At 40.7% G+C, this 23,113-nt stretch overlaps 1 protein-coding gene across 3 annotated transcripts in view; it reads left to right on the top strand.

The window, feature by feature from the left end:
* Window positions 1-23,113, top strand: part of ASPH (aspartate beta-hydroxylase) — a 190,742-nt gene that overhangs the window by 7,868 nt on the left and 159,761 nt on the right. The window contains exons 1-5 of one of the 3 annotated variants that reach the window (XM_054984912.1): window positions 9,487-9,571; window positions 9,676-9,709; window positions 17,344-17,490; window positions 17,845-17,889; window positions 22,707-22,775. In XM_054984912.1, the coding sequence (XP_054840887.1) occupies window positions 9,694-9,709; window positions 17,344-17,490; window positions 17,845-17,889; window positions 22,707-22,775 (277 nt within the window). In that variant the 5' untranslated portion in view covers window positions 9,487-9,571; window positions 9,676-9,693. Of the gene's footprint in view, window positions 1-9,486; window positions 9,572-9,675; window positions 9,710-17,343; window positions 17,491-17,844; window positions 17,890-22,706; window positions 22,776-23,113 lie in introns of those variants that run through there. The other 2 variants (XM_054984911.1, XM_054984913.1) reach the window with 2 other exon arrangements.

Genomic DNA, 23,113 nt, shown 5'->3' with positions numbered 1-23,113 from the left:
CATAACAGGAATCAGTAGAAAGTGGCTAGCTACAGGACAGGAGAGGTTAGGTTTTGGGGAGGGTGTGTGTGGTATTCGGCAGTTTGGGTGCAGGTGGACTGTGGCTGTGGCCATTGGCAGTCCCAATGCCATTTGTTTCTGCAGTGTAGAAGTCTTCCCCACAGTAGAAAGACAAAGTGGTGTGACAGGAGAACCACTTTTGAGTGGGGTATAAAATGCCCCCCCAACTGGGATCAGCTTGGGCCTTGGTGGAGGGTGGGAGGACAGGTAGTAGATAGGCCCCTGAAGGTTGGGGGCATTTTGCATGCAAACTGCCACCCCTAGCCAGACAAGCCTCTCTTATTTCCCCCATAGGAAATAATGGAGAAAGGGGGGGGGCTAAGAGCAGCATCTTTGGGAGGCCATAAAATGGCACCCCACAATGGGATCGCCTTGGGCCTTGGTGGAGGGTGGGAGTACAGGTGGGAGATGGGCCCCTAAAGGTTGGGGGCATTTTGCATGCAAAATGCCATCCCTAGCCACACAAGCCTCTTTTATTTCCCCCATAGGGAATAGTGAAGTGGAGGTGGATAGGGGCACCTTGTTTGGGAGGCCATAAAATGGCCCCCCAAAGTTGAATCTACCTAAAACTTGGTGGACGGTGGGAGGACAGGTGAGAGCAGGTCCTCTGAAAGTTGGGTGCATTTTGCTTGCAAAATGCCGCCCCAAGCCACCTAGAAAGATGACTTGTTTTTCCCCATAGAGAACCATGGAGAGTGTAGGAGGATGGGGGCACCTTGTTTTGGGGGGCATAACATGGCCCCCCAAAGTCCAATCTTTCTGAAATTTGGTGGGTAGTTAGAGGAGAGTTAGGAGAAGACCTCCACCAAGTTTGGTGTGATTTGGACAGAAAATGCCCCCCCCCCAGACTCCCGGAATGCCAGGAGAAGGTTTTCTCATTGAAAACAATGGCTGAATCAAGCCGAAACGCGAATACCGAATCTGCTTGCTGTTTTGGTATTCCCTGAATACCGAAACGGTTTCCTGATTCAGTTAAAACCGAATCAGGTTTACCGAAACAGGCAGGCCTTGCACACCCCTAGTTGTAGCTGGCTCGTCTGCTGCAGGCAGGGCTTCTTCTGGGGCCACTGGCCGCCACTCCATCTCACTTCTGGGTAATGTGGTCGGGCTTCCCCCAAGCCGGGTTGCAGCCAGCTCATCCACTGCAGGCTGAGTTTCTCCTGGGGCTGCTTGTCCCTGCTCCGCTGTGCTTCTGGGGGCCACAGCAGGCCAGCTGCCTCGGCGGCATGAACTACAGGTTGTGCCACCTGTCTCCTAGTGGTTGTGGGTCCCACACCTGCCCTGGTTGCCATCGCTTCTTCTGCCCCAGTCAGGGGCCTTGTTGGCAAGACGGGCTCCTGCCAGCCATGTTACGGTGTCAGAAGCTGCCTGGAGCCTGGTTGCGGTGCCCGAACTCTCCCTGGGCCAGCCTGGTAAGTCAAGAGGGGAGGGGGCTGCTGACCCCCGACAATAATAATAATAGCATTCTATTTATATATCACCCTTCAGTACAACTTAATACCCACTCAGTGCAGTTTACAAAGTGTTATTATCATCCTCAGAACAATCACCCTGTGAGGTGGGTGGGGCTGAGAGAGCTCCAAGAAGCTGTGACTGACCCAAGGTCATCCAGCTGGAATCAAGCGAAGGAGTGGGGAAATCAGTCTCGGTTCTCCAGATTAGAGTCCTGCCACTCTTAACCACTACACCAGTGGTTAGAGTTTCAGACCAGGATGTGGGATAGCCAGGTTTGAATCTTCATTCTGCCGTGGAAATTGTTGGATGACCTTGGGCTAGTCATTGGGGTGGATATAACCAGCTTTTCCACAGAGTCTCATCCAACTCCTTTCCTTACAGCAGCCCCTCATATGGCTTTTGTCTCTGCAGGACCCATGGCCTCTATGTCTATTTTAGAAAAGATATATTGCAACTGTTTATAGAGAGTTTTCACCTCTGGACAAATACAGTTAACATGTTTTTTCTTTTTCTAAATAATAAAAAATAAGAAGTGCCGTATTTTAAGCTAATTTCTTACTGGATTCTTCATTATAGGGCATTTATACTGTGAAGGTTTGCTTATACCAAGGTGATTGTTTCCTGATGTACATCATAAACTGGTAAAGTGATTGGTTAAAAAAACTTACAGTGACTGATAAACTTGATTATATTCTAACAATACTCACTGACTTGCATGGAGAGTTTTGTTTTTTGATTTGTAGTGGAAAGATGCCTCAACTTAATGCATGCCATCACCATCACCAGAATTTCATGGTCATAGACAAAGAGAACTGTGATTCTCGAAAGCTTATGCTACAATAAAGTTGGTTAGTCTTAAAGGTGCTACTGGACGCTTGGATTTTACCAGAATTTCAGGCTCCATCTGTCAACAAATACATAAATTATTTATAACCAACAAAACAATCTTTGTAACCTAGCGGTCATATTTTCTTGTGGAGAACAATTACTTGATTATTTATTTTAAACATATTTTTCAATACTTGGAAGGTTTAAAATGTGTTCAATTTAAGTGCATGTGTCTAAAGAGAAGCACTAATGAGTGGTGTGGTGCTGGAATGGTGTTACTTATTTCTAACAAAGATGAATGATCAGATAATGAAGTTGTACTCTAAGAATTATTTGTTTAATCATTTATTCGATTTTTTTGTCCATGTTCCCCATGGTGGGCTCAGAGCAGAGTAACAAACAGGTTTAAAACACATTTAAACATACACAAAACACATACAATCATACAATGATAAAATTCAATTCATACAATAAAACTCAAAATGGTGTTCCACCTGGTGTTCCACCAGGTCGGTGCCAGGACTGAAAAGGCCCTGGCTCTGGTTGAGGCCAGGTGAACCTCCCGGGGGTCGGGCATCATCAGCAGATTTTTTCCAACCGAAGCACCCTCCGGGGCATATATGATGAGAGGTGGTCCCGTAGATATGCTGGTCCCAGTCTGCTAAGGGCCTTATAGGTTAAAACCAAAACCTTGAACCTGATTTGAAATTCAACGGGGAGCAAGTGCAGCTGTTGTAAGACAGGAGTTATATGTGCTCTAAAAGGAATACCCGCAAGGACACCCGCAGCTGCATTCTGGACCTCCTGTAATTTCTGGACCAGACCCAAGGGAAGCCCCGCATAGAGTGTGTTACAGCAATCTCATCTGAAGTGACCATTGCTATATTTCTAATTGTACCATTTGCACTTTTGCTGAAGCTATGGATGACAGAAACTCCTCCAAAAAGCCTTTGACTTTTCAGCAGAGAAGCTTCTGGAAATTTTGCCAGAGTCTAAATCTAGGAGTGCCCTGGGCACAAGCCATTGGCCAGAAGGGAATGGTTAAGTTTCAGAGTGAGACCTTAAAACACACTGCACTTTTACGCTTCAGAGTTTGAGAGCATTCCAAAAGCATAATGATAGATACTTTTGTTGTTATATCAGTGGTGCAACTGGAGTGTCTTGCAGCTGCTGGGACAACAGGGTATCTGTTGTTGCCACAGGATAGAAGGGTAAGTTAGGGAAGTACAGGGAAGATACCATGTCTTATCCCTGCAGGTGGTGTCATTTTGTGGCCTGTAGCAGTCATCTATCCCTAAAGGTAGGAAAAAATCCATAATATTCCTCTGTTTTTTCTCTGATCAGGCTAGGACCTCAAGAAGCTTATTTAGCTCGGTTTGCTTCCTAAAAGGAACATACACAGCAGTGGCTGCAGACACCTTGATGATTAGCAGGGAGCAGCAAAGACAGCCTACCCAATCAGGGCAGCTAGAAAGTCTTGTTAACCTAGATCCAGAGGAGTTAGCCGTGTTAGTCTGTAGTAGCAAAATAGTAGAGTCCAGTAGCATCTTAAAGACTAATCAACTTTATTGTAGCATAAGCTTTCGAGAATCACAGTTACCAGTGCATATGAGGAAGAGAACTGTGATTCTCGAAAGCTTTTGCTGCAATAAAGTTGATTAGTCTTTAAGGTGCAACTGGGCACTTTACTATTTTATTAACCTAGAACTTTGTCTAGTTTATGCATGTGATCCAGATTGCACATTTGGGATTTACTCTTTAAATCAGAATGCTGAATTCTTCTCAGGCAGGGAGGGGGGAAACTGTTTGAGGGTCTCACCACACAGTGACGCCTGGCACATGCTGTTTAAGTGTTGGGTTTCACAATTTTACTTGGGAACTGTAGTTTTAAAAGAGCCACTGGATCATATTGCTGTGGAGAGAGAAGGATCCACTCTTTTTGTAAAACAAAGAGTTGGGAGGGGGGGGAGAAGCTTTTGGCTAGCTCTTTTAACTCCTTAGCTGCTGAACTGCACAGTCTCTCCCTTGCCCCCACAGATTTCACCCAAAGTGGGTGGGGAGGGAGAGACTGTGTAGTTCAGCAAACACTCTGGTGGAATCTGCCATATCTTAAAATAAAGAGGGTGGGGGAGACTGTGTAATTCAGCAGCTAAGGAGTTAAGAGCACTAGCCAAAGGCTTCCTTTATTTTTCATCCCCCCCAACTCTTTGTTTTACAAAAAGAGTGAATCTTCTCTATCCAACAAGAGAAGAGAGTGCGAGGGAGCAAGTGGAGCAGGCTTCCTCTCACTGCTGCCATTGGTTTCCCCTTGCTCCGCTAAATGCACTTGGGAGCTGAGCACTCTGGCACCGGAGAGAGAGAGCAAAGCAGACTAGATGAGATGCTTAGAGAAAGAATCTCTGCTAGGAAAAGAGGGGATTCTCCCTCTTCTCCCTGACAGACGTTCTTTCTCACTACATTTCCCATCGAACCTTGCAGAAACTGCCAAGTGTCCTCCACGCATTAGATGTCTCATCTGTTTTGACTCTGAGAGTGAAGACCCAATGCTAATTCTACTAGGCGTCAGTTTTCTCATTTCCCCATTGAATTACCAGAGCAGAGCAGCTAGTGCTGCTTGGATACTTCAGAGCAATCCTCAACCAGGAGATTAGAAGCCCCATGAAGAGACCAGAAAGATATTCTCTAGAGGCAAGATTAACTTTTTCATTTCTAGATTTTTTTCATCACTGAACATGTTTAAAAGTTGTATTCCTTTCCTAGCAAGGCACTGAAGTTTTGTTTCAGGTTGGTATCTGAGTCAGTCATCCTAAAAGATGCAGCAGATTACAGAAGTTAGCTAACCCTACACAGGACTTGGTGTGCACTGTATGAGTTTTGATGGCAATCTTCCTAATTTTTCAAGCTTCTGTGATGTGGGCATGTAACCTACTAGCTTGCATCTCAACCATGAGTAGAAAAGAGATTTTATTTATTTATTTGTTTGTTTGTTTGTTTGGAAAAATGTTATGCTACCTCTTCAGGGATCTACCTGAGGCAGCTTACAAAATATAAATAATAAAAACAAAACATTAAAAGATATTAATTAAAATTCAGCATTAGGGGAAAAACAGCCTTGCATAAAAATTGGACACTATAAAAACAAAACACAGACAGCTTAAAATAACAGCATCCAGACTGAAATAGTTTTATAAAAAATCAACCTTTGAATTAATAGCCTAGCTGAACAGAAACATTTTGGTCTGGCACCTAAAAGAGAGTGCAACATAGGCACGAGGAGAGCCTGGTGCCTAGAAAGGCATTCCTCAAGCGAGACACCATTACTGAAAAAGTCACCTGCCTCACCTGTGAAGTTGGGGACAGAACAGGGCTTGTGAGGCACATCTTAATTGGCAGGCTGGATAATATGGGAGGAGATGGTCCTTTAGGAACTCTGGCCCCAAGCTATTTAGGGCTTTAAAGGAAACAACCAGCACATATGTCCAGAAATAAATGGGCAGCCAGTGCAGATGTTTCAACGCTGAGGTGATACAATCTCTGTATCCAGCCACCGACAATAATGTGGCTGCAGCATTTTGAACAAGCTGAAGTTTCTGCTTCATTTTCAAAGACAGTCCCAAGTAAAGTGTGTTAAAGTAATCTAACCTGGATGTAATCTGAGCATGGATCACCATGGCCAAATCGTTCTTTTCAAAGAAGAGTAGTAGCTGACATATCAGCCAAAGCTGATAAAAGGTGCTACGTCCCAGAGAGGAGATCTGCCTTCCAGCTGTAGGCCAGGATCCAGCAGTACCTTCAAGCTATGAACCTGTTCCTTCAAGATGAGTGTAATCCCCACCAGGATAGACTAATTCCTCAGTCCTTGAACAGCCTTGTCATTGGCCAGCAGCTGTTCAGTCTCACCTGGATTGAGCTTCATTTTATTGGCCCTCATCCATTACTTTATCCCAAGGTAACTATTCTGGACTTCCACAGACTTCACTGTTAAGAAGAAGTAGAGCTGGTTGTCATTTGAATATTGATTGCACTTTCTTAAGATCCCCTGTTGATCTCTCATAGTGGTTTCATGTAGATGTTAAACAGCCTGAGTAACAAGATGGAATCCTGTGGAACAGCATAGCATAGCTACAGTATATGGAATTGGTCAATCAAGTAGGAATGGAATCCCGTAAGCACATTACCCCTCCTCCACTCCCAACCTGACCTGCAGGACCATGAAGTCTTTGGTGTATCCTCTTCTATATTCAACTTCTAAAGCTAAGAAAGGCTAACAGCAATAATAAATCTTTTTTTAAACTTTAGGTTTCACTTTAGGTCTGAAACATGGCTTTATCCACATGCAGTCAAGATTCATAATTGAATATAAATCTTAACCAAATGTAGTTATTTCATACCTCTCAATTTGTTGTTCACTTTAAGAACTAGAATTTATAATGGTTTTTGAAATAAAAGGATTTTAGTGTCATGATTCATTAATTTTACAACCCTTTGCTCAAATTAGCGCTCCTGTTTAGTAAAACTAATGAACTCTGCAGGAAACTATTGTAGAGCATGAATGACCTACTACTTTGGTAGTTGGGGTAAAATTTAATCTTTTTGCTCCACTAGTCTGATTAGGAAACAAAACATGGTAGTATATTTTAACAAAAAAGCTGACCAATACAGTATGTGGTGATGGATTGAGAAACTCTTTAAAAGCTGGGGTTTGGATAATGATGGTTGGTTGCATATTCTTTGGCATAAAAACTGCAAACCTTTATACCTAGAATACAAGTCTCCTTTGAGACTTTCTTTCAATAAGAATATAATGCTACCTTCCCTATTACATAGGGATATATGCAAACTTGTAGTTGAATTAAGATTATTTGTTGCCTTTATTAATATCTGAGTAAAGTGCAAAATAAAGGAAATATATTGGGAAATGAATGTATTTTTGAATAAAATTACAAGTGATGTAATACTTGGGTCAGTAGTCAGGCATCAGGAGATTATTTCATGATGCGGTGAAGGCTCTGTTGTGTTCCAGCTATGTTTGGAGAAACTGTATTTCCCACTGAACCATCTGAAAAATAGAGAAGGACTAACAGGAGAAACAGAACCTAGAGCTGGAAGTCTTTCTGGTGCTAAAATAAAGGCAAGGTGTTGTTCAGCGTCAAGGCATCCATATAGTTGATTCTTAAAATGAAGCTAGAAGTTTTTTGTATTTTTACCCTGTAGTAGTTCCTCTTTGATGTCATTCTACCATATCTAAAAAGCATAAGTTCTTTTCTTTTTTTGCTAAGTTATTGTGGCTTTTTGAAAGAAAAGAGCTATCAGGGGAGATAATATTAAAACAGAGAAGGGTGTGGTAAGATTGTGTTAGCTGTTTTAAGTTGATTAGTAAATTAAGTATGGTGATATTTTGCTCAAGGCCTCCTTAGGATGCTGTGTTTAAAGATTAGTTTCAACTCTAGTCACTAAGGGTTTCCTCTGGTTGCTGTCATTTACTAATCATTGTTTTAAAATTTAAATTATTGCTTAATAAGTTAATTCCCCACCACCACCAATAAATTATAGTCTGTGTAGGTTATTGTTTCAAGTCAGCTAAAGTATAGCCTTTTCTTCCAGCTAAAATTACTAAACTTGCTACTATAGCTATGCTTTTATTGGAGTAATATTTGGGAATTGGGAAAGGAGTGCTGTAGCTTTCCTGAGAAGAAAGCTACTGAAACTTTAGCAGAGCTGTTGAGCCCAGCCTGCAGAGAAATGGGTGGATCCCCTGGAGCTGTCATTTTTGAATCCCTCAGCTGTTTATATCTTTTGAAGGTCATTGGAGTGAGACATTTAAACAGGCATTATTTTGCTTTTTCTTGCCCACTAGCATCTAAAGAATGATTTAATGGTTTTTCCATTGTTGTGGAGCACTGTTGTCCCATCAAAATCCAATTCTGATGAACTTCCAGAAGATTTGTCAGTACAGGATGTGTGCATGCACCTTAGAGCTAAGCGTTTGAAATAAATCCAAACTTCTATATTTTAAAAAATTATGTAATTTGTGTGTGCACATATGTAGGTAGAAATTGGTTACTTTGTTTTTATTGTTAATTCAGTCTTGACTTCTTGTTACGCACCCCAAAGTCCTTTGGGGGAAAAATTGGATAGATAGAAAATGGGAATGATTTACAGAAATTGCCATTCCAGGAGAGTTTGAAATTATATGTTACAAGAGAAGGATCCTTTGCAGGGGATGGGAAATCTCTTTTTCTTCTTTGCCAGCCACAGCTTTCTGCTGTTGCCCTTCAGAAATTTGTTTTAGGTTGTCTAAGCAATTCACAAACAGGGTTTGAGTCCCATGGCACCTTAGAGACCCACAAGATTCTCAAAGTGTAAGCTTTTGAGAATCAGAACTCCTTTCTTCAGACACAAACTCTGACTCTCGAAAGCTTACACTCTGAAAAACTTGTTGTTCTCTAAAGTGCCACTGGACTCAAATCCTGCTGTTCTACTGTAAACCAACATGGCAACCCATCTAAAACTAAACAATTCAGAATAGTGCCGATGTCTTGTGAGATAGTATTATGAGATCTGTTTTAAATTTTATCTCAATTTTTTTCCCTCCTAGTTGGTAGAAATATATACCTTAGCCTCCCCCTTGCAGCAACCCATGGCCATTAGGTATACAAATATTTGGATATTTTGTAGTGGTTGTTGTGCATTGACAGCTTAACAGTTTGGGATCCTAATGCTGATGTTGATACAGCTTCTTTAAGAGACTTCACAATACCAGTGATAATACCTTACCTTGGATGTAGTGTATCGTCTGCCAACTGTAGATGAGCTTATAGATATGCATTCCAAAAATGCAGGCAAAAGCAGCATGTCAGCATTATGTAAATGCATTTGTCTGATACCCAGATTGCACAGACAGGCTTTGTGTCCTGACTTTTGTTTGCGTTTGTTCAGAAGGTTTAATGCTCTTAGAATATAGTCACTGAGGCATGCTTTCCTGCAGTCATTTTTTTTAATCTGTTCAGTTTTGCTTTTCTGGTATGTTGGTTTCAGAGATTAAATAAGATGGAAAGACATATTACCCAGGATGCTTTGTTAGTAGGAGGGGGCAAATTTGATTGTCGTCAGCACTGGGTTTCCATATGGGTGCTTAAAAGCATTTGGCTTGCAGATGATGACACTAAAAATAGCTTTTGAGCATAGTTCCAGCCGGGTCTGATTTCGGGTTTTAGCTGAGTTGGCTGTAAGAAACTTTCTTTGCTGCTGTTGCAAGGCTTACGTGAGGGTGAATTTTTGCTGATTCTATCTTGGACACTGGTTTTATAATCAGGTTTACTTTGTTCGTAGATAAAAGACACTGATGCCATGGCTGAAGACTCAGGTATAGTTCTCTCAATTTTGAAAAGCAAGTCTGTAATGTGGTGATTATTCCTCTGATAGTGGGAAGCAAAACTGCAAATGCATAGTTGTGTAATTTTAATATTTAGCAATAAGTTTAACTGCTGTGGTTGATTTTAGGTAACCCCTTGAATCTGGTTACTTAACCTCGTATTTAATCTTGGGGCTCTGAAAATGGATGACATTCTTTTGCACAGCAAATGTTCTGAGATCTTGTGTAGCAAGCTGGACATGTTAACACTGCAAGTAAATGAAATATACAGTCTGTAAAAGTAGCTCTTTAAAATAGTTTATGGGTTTTTGAAGGTATGTAACAGTATTACTAGAAGTTTGTGGTGTCTGTGTAGACATACAGTTGGCAACAGCAAAGATTTATCAGATTTGGAAACTGACCTACTTTCTACATTGCTGGCAGTACATGAGGGCTTCAACTTTGATTTATCCCTCAAGAAGGAAGGAAAACTGGTAAATAAATCTAATGTCTGTGTTAAGTCATTAGCATCAGCTCACGATTCACATTGTTAAATGTCACTGCTAAGTAGTTAACTGTACCAATCCCTTCCCCCACCTATAGAAAGAGATAAGGTTATAATAACTAATGAAGAGGACTCAGTGAGTATGCAGTAAAAGTTTCACAACAGAAACCAATTATTCAGTAAATGTTTGGATTATTTTTTACTGTCTGCGTGCTTATAGAAGTAATGGCTTCATAACTGAAAAACAACTGTTTAGAAAATTGTATAATATATTTGCAGTGAACAGCATTTTGGCTGTAGCTCAGAGAAAATGATTTAATGTTACCTTTTAGAACATTTGCATTTATATGGTTTCCATTATATCACTTGCTAATTATTATATGCATCATAACTGATTTCCTGTGAAGTCATTGGGCCTCAAACACTATATATGAAATGCGTTTTAAAAACTCAGAACATAGTATATACTAGAGATGGGCATGAAACGAACCACGGAACAAAATTCCGAACGGAATGGCTGGTTCGTTTTCAAAGAAACGCGTTCTGTGGGTCCGCGTTTTTTACGGAACAAACAACTTTTCCTACAGTTCCATTCTGTTCCATGGCTAGCATATGAAAATATTTCTTTATCAGGTCAGGCAGGTTGTATATGAGTCATTAGAAAAGTGCAACTCCAAATACAACAAATCGTTACAGAGGAGCCTCACTCATCAAAGATGGAAACAAAAAGCTAGCATTCTGTCCTGGGCCATAGAGGAATTCCCAATGTTTGTTCATGCGTAAACCAGAGACCAAACAGTACTTTGGCCTCATATTGTATCTCCATGACTCTGAGTTATGTTCAGAGTCTGCCTTGGGAACCCTGTTTGAGTAGAAAAGCGGCATACAAATGTATAAAAGAATAAAACACTGTTTTAGTAACAATAGATTGTATATCTTATTTTTTGTCTGTGTTTGTTATCTGTGCATTAAATATTAGCACTCATATTAATGTGGCCTTTAGATTTGATTTGGAGCCTAAATGGGAGACAATAGCGAGTTCATATATTACCTTATTTTGGTAGGCTTTTAAAAGTTTATAATAATTCATCTGAAATTAAGCTGACTATTTTTATTTGTTTTATATCACTCTGCTCTCCTTTTTCTTCTGAGGTAGAAGTTGCAGAAGTAGTGGTAGAAAATGATGGGAAGGGAAAATGATGGGAAGGGAATAGTTATTTTGCCTGAAGACGGGAAAGTCATTGCCAGTCTGTTCAAGTTGAGGACCATCAGTAAAAAGCAATTCTGGGCCTTGACATGTAGATAAGCTTATAAAAAAACAATAAATATCCATTCAGTTGAAAGACACGCTAATGCTGTTCTGTATCTAGAGTTAATGGTTACTTTTTGCAACTTATATTTTAGATTTTAGCTTTGGCTTTTAATTGCTCTAGTCTAGAATATGTTATATAAAGTTCCATTAGTGTTGTATGTAGGCTCCCCTTAAAAATGTTCAAAAACTTGTACTGGCTCAGTATACAGCATCTAGTTTACTATATTCTTACTTAAAATATTTTATCCTGCTTTTATGTATAAATATTCAGGCAGTTTATAATATGGTAAAAACAACAAAAATACTAAACTTAAATGAAAATAAAAAACTAGACATAAATGAAAATGAAAGCAGTAAGTAAACGAGATAAAAATGTGAATAAAATATAGGACCATTAAACTAGCATCAGAGTGAAAAAAAATGAGTTTTTTAAAAAGCCCTTAAACACAGTGTAAAAGTGAAACTGAACTCTTAAAATGAAATGGCTTAAAACAGGGCAACAAAATTCCACTCAGTAGATGAACATTTCTGAGAAGCCCAGAACAGCCATAGTAGATCAAGCAAGTATAATATAAGCCATTTCCATAAATAAATGTAAGTATATCCTTGTAACGACTTCTGGTCTGGATCTCAGCCCCTTCTCCATTTCTTGAGTAGATTTAGATGCTTGACTCTCCTCTGTAATTCATTCTAAGTTAACCATTTGTAGGGGGAGCAGTAGGCCTCTTTGCTTGGTAACAAAATTTACTTGAAACTGATGTAGAGAATAATCTGATGCCATAGTTTTGAGAGCACAGCTTTTGATAAAGTGACTATAAGCAGCTCTTTCTTAAAACCATATTTCCTGACACTTGCCCGTTTAAGGAAACATATGAAACTATTATGTTGAGAGGCTGTTACTCAGTGCCAGAGTATCTCCTTGGACTGCAGAATATTCCAGGCTCTATCTCCAGCATCTCTAATTAGAAGGCTTAGTTAGTAGTTGATGTGAAAGGCCTGGAGACTTGCTGACAGTCTGAGTTAGGGATGCTAGTCCTCTACCAGGGGTAGGGGATCTCCTGCTCCAGCCCTCCACCCGCACCCTCGCTTACCTGTCCAGCAGGGGGGACACGCACCTCCTGGGCCAAATCGGGCCAAATCAGCCCACTGCATATCACAGGAGCGCTGCTGCATTCTGCAGCGGCTGGATCCAGGCCAATTTGGCCTGGAGTTGAGCCAATTTGGGTCTGAATTGTACCACTGTGTAGTGCAGGGGTGCTGTCACGCTCCACAGCAGCCTGATTTGGGCCGAGTCAGGCCCGATTTAGCTCTCTGGGGAGCATGGGAGTGCTTCCAGGGCAGTCCATGACCCATGTGATGACGTCACTTCCTGGAAGTGATGTCATTGCCCAGGCAGGGAGCGTGTGCATGCGCGCACGTGCACAAAAAGGAAAAGCAAAAGGTAGGAGCCAGGCCCCAGAGTCTTGAGTAGAGATGGGCACAAACAGCAATACGAACAAAAAAAGCCACAAACATCCCAATGTGCTGTTCGCGAACAAGCTGTTCATGAGACCCCATTCTAAATGAACAGGTGGTCATTGCAAGCCTTGTTCATTGCTGTTCGTCAAGCTAGACAGTCTGGCACCTGCAATCAATTCCCTTGGCAACTTAGGCAGGGATTGTCTGAACTCTGTCTGAACTCCTGCTGTTGCCCTGGAACCCCCAATCTAAGCCCAATTTAGCTTGATAGGCAGGTCTTCCTTTCAAGTGTGGAGCTCCAAATTTGTTACAAAAAGGGAGCAAAGAGCAAGGGGGAGGGGGGCTCCCAGCTCTGACTTTGCAAACAGTGGAGAGGGAGACAGTTGATGTTGGCATTTTGATGGAGAGAGTGCATTGGAGCTTGAATTTTCTTTATGTGTGGTGGGATAGGGATCTATCCCTTCAAGTTCCAGGGCTGCTGCCAGGCTCTGGGGCCAAGCTATTATTTATTCTTTTGTACCTTTCCTGGTGCCTGCTCAGGTCAGGTTTCTGGGAGTGGTGCAGAAGGGATCTTGACCATACTTGGATGATGGCTGGAGGAGAGCCTGCTGGCCTCCACGAACAGCCAACCATGAACATGTTCGTGAACAGGGCCATGTTCGTGGTTGTTTGTGAGTCCCTGTTCATGGATAGCAACGAACATCATGTTCGGTTTTTTTCCTGTTCGTGCCTATCTCTAGTCTTGAGTAGACATTACTGACCTTGATGGACCAGTGGTCTGATTCAGTACAAGGAAGTTTCGTATATGTCATTTTAATTTATTTTTATTTTGCTTCATTTAAACCCCACAATTTTTCCCAATGGGGAGCCAAAGCAGCTTACATCATTCTCACCTCCTGCATTTTATCCTCACAACAACCCTGTGAGGTTGGTTAGACTGAGATTATGTTACTGGCCCCAGGTCACCCAGCAAGTTTCCATGGCAGAAGAGGGAATCAAACCTGGGTCGCCCAGATCCTAGTCTGTCACTCCACCCACTGCATCATACTGGCTCCTCATGTGATGCTTGTTATATTAATCAGTTTAAATAGTATAAAATAGAAGAATCCAGTACCAGTCTCTGAAAACAAACTTAATATTGACAGTAGAGAACATTTACTTACTACCAGATCCTTTAACCAAAGATACCAGAGATTGAAGTTAGGACCTTCTGCGTTTACAGCAGGACCTCCTGCATGCCACTGAGCCATGCCCCCTCCCCAAATGTTATCTAGCGTCTGGAATGTGCACCTTGGGAAATGAGTTTTCAGAAATTGGGATTCTAAAAATGTGTCTGCAGTGAGACATGACAAATTGGAACTTTTTTAAAATAAAATTTTATTGAAGAACCATATACAACTAATTAATTATAATACATAACCAAACAAAAATACTATTTGAAGTATATTATCTCAACTCCTTGTAGAGAGTCTACATTGCACATTTAACCTAACTTATAATTAACATTAGTTATTGATAATGCAGTGTTATTGCTGGTCCTGTATTTAATCTATGTTCTTCTTTTTCCCCTTTACTTTACTTTACAACACAATCATTAGTTAATGCTATAATACAATCAACAATACTAATTTCTCAGGTTCTTCAAGGTCTTCTGTCTTCTTGTATTAATCCTTATAATACAACTCATTTTCAAACAGGTATATGTACAGAAACTCAAAAAAACTGAGCAGGTCTAGGGAAGCCCAATAGTGGGCTAGGAAAGAAATCCAAAAAAGAAAAGCTGCTCCACCCATAGGCCTTTGATGTGGGAGCACATACCTAATTGCTGCCTATACCCCCCCCCCCCGCTCCTTGCATACAGAAAATTCAAGGTTATTACATATTCAACTTACTAATTGTATTAAAACATATTCAAAATTTTCAAAATTTAGAACTTAGAACCCCTCTAATTCTAATTTCTCCATCTTCTGCTTCTTCAGTAACAAAGTTTGTTGCTTTTAGCTGAAGTCAGTGGAGACTGAGTCTTTCTTTTTTCAGCTCTAGTTCCTGCTTGCTCTAAAGTCCCAGTGCAAATAGTAGAGTTACTCCAGAAGCATGATCGTATGTGATATATTGAGCTTGGTTATACTCCACAAACACTTTGCCAGAGCATAGCCAGTGATATTTAACCCCAGCTGCCTGCAGATTAGAAATGGTGGGTTTTAAATCTCTGTGAATCTTAAGCATTTCTGAGGGGAGGTCAGGAAATACAAATATTTTGCTTCCTTGGAAATCTAAGCCATTCTGCTGACATGTTTCCATCAAAGTTTTCCTCTTGGTCTGGTAATCAGCAAACTCCACCACTATATCTCTACTAGAAGAGGCTGCCTCAGAAATATTTATTCTTTTGCCAACTCGGTAGGCTCTCACAATTCAAGGCATCACCCCCTCCTCCAGTTTTAGTGAAGTAGCTAGCCAGGACGCCATGAAAATTGAAAGTTCCATTGCTGCTTCAACGTTTGGTGAAAACCCACAAAATTTCAATTTTTTATCTCTTAAGCGAGAATCCAGTATCATGATTTTTTCTCTAATCCTACCATCTTGAGAAGTTATTCCAATCTTTTTTTCCAAGCCAGCAACTTTCTTTATAGCTTCTTCTGCTTTTTGAGCAGTTTGCTTATGCTGAGACTCCAGTTCATCCATATGATGAGCTAAAGGGGTTATCATATCCATCATATTTTGTTTTAATTCTTGACGCTGTTTACTCAAGTCTTCTAGCAGAAATGTTGCTGTTAGGAGAAGGCCCACAGTATTTATGACTCCCTGGCCCGATGGAGCTGTAGAGGTGCTGGCTGCTTCTGCCGAAGCGAAAAAATCCTCTAACAAAGGAACTCCCCCAACATTCTTTTGTTTCTGCTTAGCCTTAGAAGCCTTGGATGGCATCTTCCAAGATTAATTTATTTTAAAATAGTAAGTTGAAGCTATTTTAAGAGCAAGAGACCTACTAGCAGCAGATAATGGCTTCTGCTTGGCAAGCCGTCGAAGCCATGCCCTCACAAATGGGAACGTGATCAAACTGGGAAGTGTTCTATAACTCTCCAGATATGAGAGCAGGAAGGAATTGAAACAAGTGAGAGGTATGCACAGCAAACATACTGTGTTTGTGCATGACATCTGCATGTTGCCAGAATAACAATTTGTACTGTCCAATTTAATGGTAATTGGTAATGTCCAATTTAGTAAGGAAAATAGTATCGCACTAAAAATAGTGAGATATAATAGTCAGATTGTCAGGCTATGGGTGACAGGATATGGTAGACAGGTCTATGTGCCATTGCAACAAGAAGTCCAAGCTCTTGGTTAAGTGGTTTTATTCAGAAATCCAATCATTTCCATATATATATATGCCCATAGAATTACTCAGAAGCAAGAAAGCATCTAAGCAGTACTTGCTCCATTGACAGGAATAGAAACTTGAAGAAAGTACATTTCTAAATGTACTAAATTTCTAAATGTACTAAATGTCTAAATTTCTAAAAGTACATTTCTAAATACCCAATCATTTCCCCCCTCCCACCTAGACCACAGGTTTGCACAGGAAACGGTCTGGGAATTTCTGCTAGGGTTTATGCATCAGCCTAGACAGGACAAAAGGCATAAGATTAAACTGTAACATTTCAGACAGTGCAAGGTCGCTCCTGGGAACTTCAAAGGAAGGAGATAAGACAGCTGTGTTCTCAGGATGCTTGAGAAACAAAAGTGATGGTTAGAGCATTTGCCAAATGACATTAAGGTACAGCATTAGCAATACATAGAACAATGACATGGATGTAGCGGTACAGACATGACACAGATAGTGAAGGCACAAGAAAGATGCTTCTGAAGATAACCGTAATGGTTATGTAGGTTCATATGGGAGTATGTAGTCTTTAAGATATGCTGGTTCTAAGCAGTATAGAGCTTTAAAGATCAATACCAGAACTGTGCATTGAGCTTGGAAGCCAGTGTAGTTGCAACCACACTAGAATAATGTGGGCCCTGTGACCCACTCCAGTCAACATTCTTGCCGCAGTGTTCTGTATCAGTTGTAGTTTCTGGACAGTCTTCTCAAAGCACCTACATTGCAGTGCATTGCAGTAATCTACAGTGGCAAGATTTTTACGTAGGAAAGGCCACAGCTGTCTCACTGACTTAAGCTAGTGAAAGGCACTTGTTCACTGATGCTATCTGCTTATCCAACAGTTGTCTGGATTAATTAGTGAATAACCATAAAAATTGCTTCATATATATAATGGAATTTGTTATGCTGAATTTTGTAATAAAAAGATGTGTTCCAAAATTTGTAATCATAGCTGTTCCTTCCAATAGTAATTAAATTGCTTTATTTTACAGAGACAAAACATGGAAACAAGAATGGCAAGAAAGAGGGTGTTTCTGGAAGTTCATTTTTTACATGGTTTATGGTAATTGCACTGCTGGGAGTATGGACATCAGTTGCAGTGGTCTGGTTTGAACTTGTAGATTACGAGGAAGTCCTAGGTAAGTGTTCCATATGCCACAAACTGTAAAACAAAATGATTAAGACAATATGTTCATTGTTGGCAAACATCATGCATTAATGTGATTACAATTTCAGTTCAAAACTTCAATGATAATGGGTATTTGTTCATTATTCATGTGTTTGTTGTCAAACATAAGTCTTTATTCAATTAAGGTGTATTTGTTAGGTTCTAAGAATGTTCAGGGATGTCATGTATATTCACAATCAATGACAAAGAATTAAAGTGGGAGAGAGCCTATTTTTCCAGATGTAAGGGTAGGAAAATCATGTAACATATGTGTCTGGGTCTCATTATGTGAATAATGCTTTCTATATTTTTACCATGCACGCAGCCAAAGCAAAGGACTTCCGTTATAACTTGTCAGAGGTACTCCAAGGTAGGATCATATAATATAAGCTATGCTTACACTTCATGGGCTATACACTTAATTATATATTCAACCATTAAATATTTCTTCTACAACTATGTTTTGACTTCCTGTCTGATGGAGTTATTGTTTAAATCTAAATCTCATGTAACCTTTGCTTTTCATTTTTGAGGAATATTGGCGTTGACTTTGTTATTGTTCTTTGTCCCTTATTCCTATCTTTTTGCTTTTTACATGGCTTTTAAAAGTATAAGCTTCTTCAGCAGTTGCTGCTCCTTAATTTGGAATTGAATTGGGGTACACTAAAATGGCTGGAAAGAGTTGGATCTTGTTCACCTGAGCTATGTATTCCTCTCTTTCCCCTTTGGGGAAAGTAATGTTCGCTAGTTTGCTTCCTCATATAATCAGGTGAATGGGAGGATTTTATTGCTGACATGTAAGAGGGTTCATTTCACTCCTGTTTCTCTTTGAAGCTACTTTTGGTCATTAGGTTTCTCTTTATCAGGTTCTAAAGACTAAGAGGCCCCGGATAGATGGGATTAATCTACTGAATCATAACTAAATCCTATATTTATCTGAGATTTGGGGGTATGAGAAGTAGGGATATGAAAATGCAGATACATTACTTGGACACATCAACTATAGGTCTGGCTGAGGTCAGCGTAGCTGGGAAATAAGAGGCAGAAGATCTGACTGTATTGAAAGAGTAACAAATTAGTGTTCAGGATAGATACTAGATAAATCATAACCTTCATCCATGGGGACAGGTAGAATGTGTGAAAAGTGCTATGGATTTTTTCATAGCAGGTTTTTATAGATGCAGAATTTATTAAAATATTTTATATCACCTGGAAATAAATTCATTTCAGCAGGGGTCATTTCGTAGAAAAAGAGCTGGAGAAACTCATTAGCACAATTCATTAGCATAACTCATTAGCATATGCCACGCCTCCTGCCATCACCGGAAGTGTCATTGGTATATCTGATTTGCATATGCCACACCCCCTGACATCACATATTCTGGCTGTTTTGGACCCAATCCTTACCATTCAAGGCCAAAATTGGGCCCAAAATGGCAAAATGAGTTGAAAATGGCTGAAAAGAGGCCCCAAATGGGCAGGATCAGGCTGCTGATGAGTGGGAGAGTGATCCACCACCCGTCAGAGGCCCGATCTGGGCGGTTTTGGCACCAATCCAGGCCGAAACAGGCCCAAAAAGGCCGAGAGTCAGGTGGGCGAGGCCAACTGGGGAACTGCTGGAACTGCGTTCCTGTGTGTTCCCCCTCGAAATGAGCCCTGCATTTTAGTAACATTTATTTAAAATATTCTATCTTTCCCTTGGGGTACGCTGCCAGGATGGATTAGAATATCTTTTAAAACAATAATTAAAATAAATTCCGAATCACAATTAAGCTGCTAATTATTTAAAAAGAGAAACAACAGAACTATTTTTTGTCACTAAAAGCTGAAGTGAAAACTAACACTGAAAATCTGACACAGGTTTTTTCTTTTTTTAATTAATACTTTTTATTTTATTAATAAGATTAAAAGCCCAATAAAAGGGCAGAGAAAAGAAAAATTAAAGAAAAAAAAGAGTTCAGAGAAGAGAAAAAGAAAAGAACGAAAATTAAAGGAAAAACAAAGAAAAATAATATATATTTCATTTTCCTCTACAACACCTATCATATTTTTAGGCACATTATACTTGTAGTTTTAATACCACTAAAATTTACCTTTTCAATACTGCCCCCCTTCTATTTATTTTTCCAAATTTATCTTCTTAGCAATCCAGTCCACAAATCATCAGTCATTTTTTCTTGTCTTACACAGAAAGTCAATAAGGGGTTTCCAATTAACCATAAAAGTGGACAGTGTTTTATCTCTGATCAGAGCTGTAAGTTTAGCCATCTCTGCCAACTCCCATCATTTTCACTATCCAGTCATCCATTGAAGGCAATACTGTTCCATTTTTTCGCATATAAAACTTAGCCACTGTTGTCATATATAGAAATAGAATACCATGTTTATTTTCCAGCAGTTTGTCCATTAGTCCCAACAAAAAGGCTTCTGGTTTAAATTGTATACTGATCTTCATTTTTTTTTTGTATTATATGAATTTGTGACCAAATTTTTTTTTGCTTTAAGACAAGTCCACCAAAGATGATAAAATGTTCCTTCATATTGCTCACATTTCCAACATTTGTTTGCCATACGTTTACTCGGTTTTGTTAATTTATCAGGAGACATATACCATCAATACATCATTTTGTAAAAATTTTCTTTAAGTGTGGAACTCAAAGTGAATTTGAGCACCTTTACCCACATATTTTCCCACTGGTCCGTTTGTATATTATACCCAAAGTTTTTAGCCCATTTTACCATACAGTCTTTCACACATTCTTCTTTCATTTCAAATTTCAGCAACAGTTTGTATATTTTGGAAATAACATGTTCATCAATTGTACATGTTAATCAATTGTTATGGTACAAAGCTCTTTTTCAAGCTCTGTTTTATTGTAGTCAAATCCCCATAACGTTTTATCTGATTTAAACCTTTCTAGTAATTGTGCATAGAAGAAACATTGACATTTATATAGGGCTGTGCTATTCAGGTTTCGCTTCGGGTAAAGATACCCGAAGCGGACCCGATTCGGTTAGCTTCGGAATACTGAAGCAAAGCTTTCCGAAGCATTTGGAAAAGCTTCGGAAAGCTTTGGGGCTTGTTTAAAGGGCCCCACCACTTCTTGCAAGCAGTGGTGAGGCCATTTAAACATCAACCCCCCACCTCTCCCCACCTACCTTGCGGTGGCTCCAGGCCAGCTCCTCTGCCACTGCGCCACTGCCCAAGCCTCCGGGGTGGTGGGGAAGGCCAGAGCCTCCTCCTCCGGCCCTTCCTGCCCCTCAAATGGCCACGGTGCCCCAGCGCCGCGGCGGCCATTTGAGGGGCAGGAAGGGCCGGAGGAGGCGGAGAAAGCACTTCCTGCCCCTCAAATGGCCACGGTGCCCCAGCGCCGCGGCGGCCATTTGAGGGGCAGGAAGGGCCGGAGGAGGCGGAGAAAGCACTTCCTGCCCCTCAAATGGCTGCTGCAGCACCGGCGCACCATGGCCATTTGAGGGGCAGGAAGAACCGGAGGAGGAGGCTCCGGCCTTTCCCACCACCCCGCAGGCTCGGGCAGTGGCGTGGTGGCAGAGGAGCCGGATGGCTCCAGGCAGTGCAGCCTTGTGCTGCCGCAGCCCAGCTGATAACCCTCCCGCCTCCAGGTACGTGGGTAGGGGTTGGAGGGGTCTCCCCAGGGTTGGGTTGGGGGTGGAGGGGTCACCCCAGGGGGTCACCCCAGGGATGGTGGGTGGTGGTGGTGAAGAGTTCCCCCCCTTGCTTCAGTATGCTCCGGGGTATTCCGAATCTCCCTGCCTGTGCACAGCCCTGCATTTATAGCCTTTAGCTATTATATCTTCCTTTGTTTTCAATTTACAGTCTCCTTTTGAGAGCTCTAATAATTCTCCATTAGTCAGCCCTCTCTGTTTAATTGTCATTTCACCTCTATAAAAAACTTTGTGTTGAGATCCAAAGCAGTGTCTTCTGTGATAGTCTCAGTTTATGTTTGTTCCAAATTCTCAAGATGGCTTTCCTAAATTAGTGATTTTTAAAGTCTACATTGGCCTTTACTTTATCATACCACAAGTAAGCATGCCATCCAAATCTTAGGTCATGACATTCCAAAGTCAAGAGCCTCTCTTGAGTCTTCTTGAACTTCTTTTGGGTGTCTAGGGTATTTGTGTGTCTAAGCTTTGTCTCTGTCACAAATACAGAAGTTTGCATTTTTTCATAGGAGCAGAAATGCTTCATGCATCTGTGTTATTCCTGAATGCACTAGTTTCCTATTTGAAGGAGATGCATTCAAGTTGTGCTTGATTTGCTACATATTGAGTATTGGATCTTTTTTCTTATAAGATATGCAAGTCTGTTAATAAATAATTGCTATGAAGTGATGAGCAATTATTTTTAGTATATACTGTTTGTGAGCTGTTGTGCGTAATTCTACTCCTGTTGCAGTCAGTTGCAAAGCTCCCATTTGACTCCAGAGGAGCAGGATTACAGCCATTTTGACATCCAAGTTGCACAATATTTTAGATACAAGCTTTGTACAGTTTCTGAAATGCCAGGTGATACTGAACTGCTAATTATCAAATTATGTGACAGGCTTTCAGATTTGCATATTATACATAGGGTTTGATCCAACCAGATTTTCTGCTTGTGAAAAGCGGGGGGGGGGGGGGTCTCATTTGACCACTGAAAAGGCTATGCTGGGGACAGTGGGACTTGCATGGAGAAAATCATGTGGACTGGGGGACTGTAGTAGGGAGAGGAATTAGGTAAGACTGGATGATACAGCTGGCTGGATCTGACCTGTTGTCTTTTAAAAACATAAATGTTTTCAGAAAAATCCTCTCAAAGTGATTTTTTTACTTGTGTGTTTTGGAATGGCACCCTTTATAAAATGGTGAGAATCAGGGCTTTTTTCTGGGAAAAGTGGTGGTGAAACTCAGTGGGTTGCCCTCGGAGAAAATGATCACAAGGCTGGTGGGCCCGCCCCCTGATCTCCAGACAGAGGGGAGTTTAGATTGCCCTCCGTGCTGCTCGGCAGCGTGGAGGGCAATCTAAACTCCCCTCTGTCTGGAGATCAGGGGGTGGGGCCACCAGCCATGTGACCACCGCATTCCTGCTGAAAAAAAGCCCTGGTGAGAATTACTATTTTTGCTACATTTCAGCACATTTTAAAAAATTTTAAAAATAGATTTCTGAATTTATTTTTTCCTCTACTGTAGGAAAGCTTGGGATCTATGATGCTGATGGGGATGGTGATTTTGATGTGGAAGATGCCAAGGTTTTACTAGGCAAGTAAGCACTTGTTAAACCCTATCTTCAGTATTGTATTCAGTCCATTGCTTATATTATGTTGGTTTCTGTATCTGTTTATGTTGTAAAATTAAAATGGCAAATGGAATGCAATCTGAATTATTTCCTAAGTAGATTGGTTCTACATGGTTCACTAATACTGTGTAATGAAAACCCCTTTGGAGTGTGATATAAAGTTGTGCTCACATTTACAATTTGAAATATTTAAAATAACGATTTTCCAGATGCTTGTCTAATTTGTGTGTGTGTGTGTGTGTGTGTGTATGTGTATGAAACATTGGGCAGAGACATTCTAAATCAGAGAATTCTGCCTTTA

The sequence above is a fragment of the Eublepharis macularius genome, chromosome 7 (assembly GCF_028583425.1).
Source record: "Eublepharis macularius isolate TG4126 chromosome 7, MPM_Emac_v1.0, whole genome shotgun sequence".
Lineage (NCBI taxonomy): Eukaryota > Metazoa > Chordata > Lepidosauria > Squamata > Eublepharidae > Eublepharis > Eublepharis macularius.
This window is presented reverse-complemented; position numbering and strand designations above follow the sequence as displayed.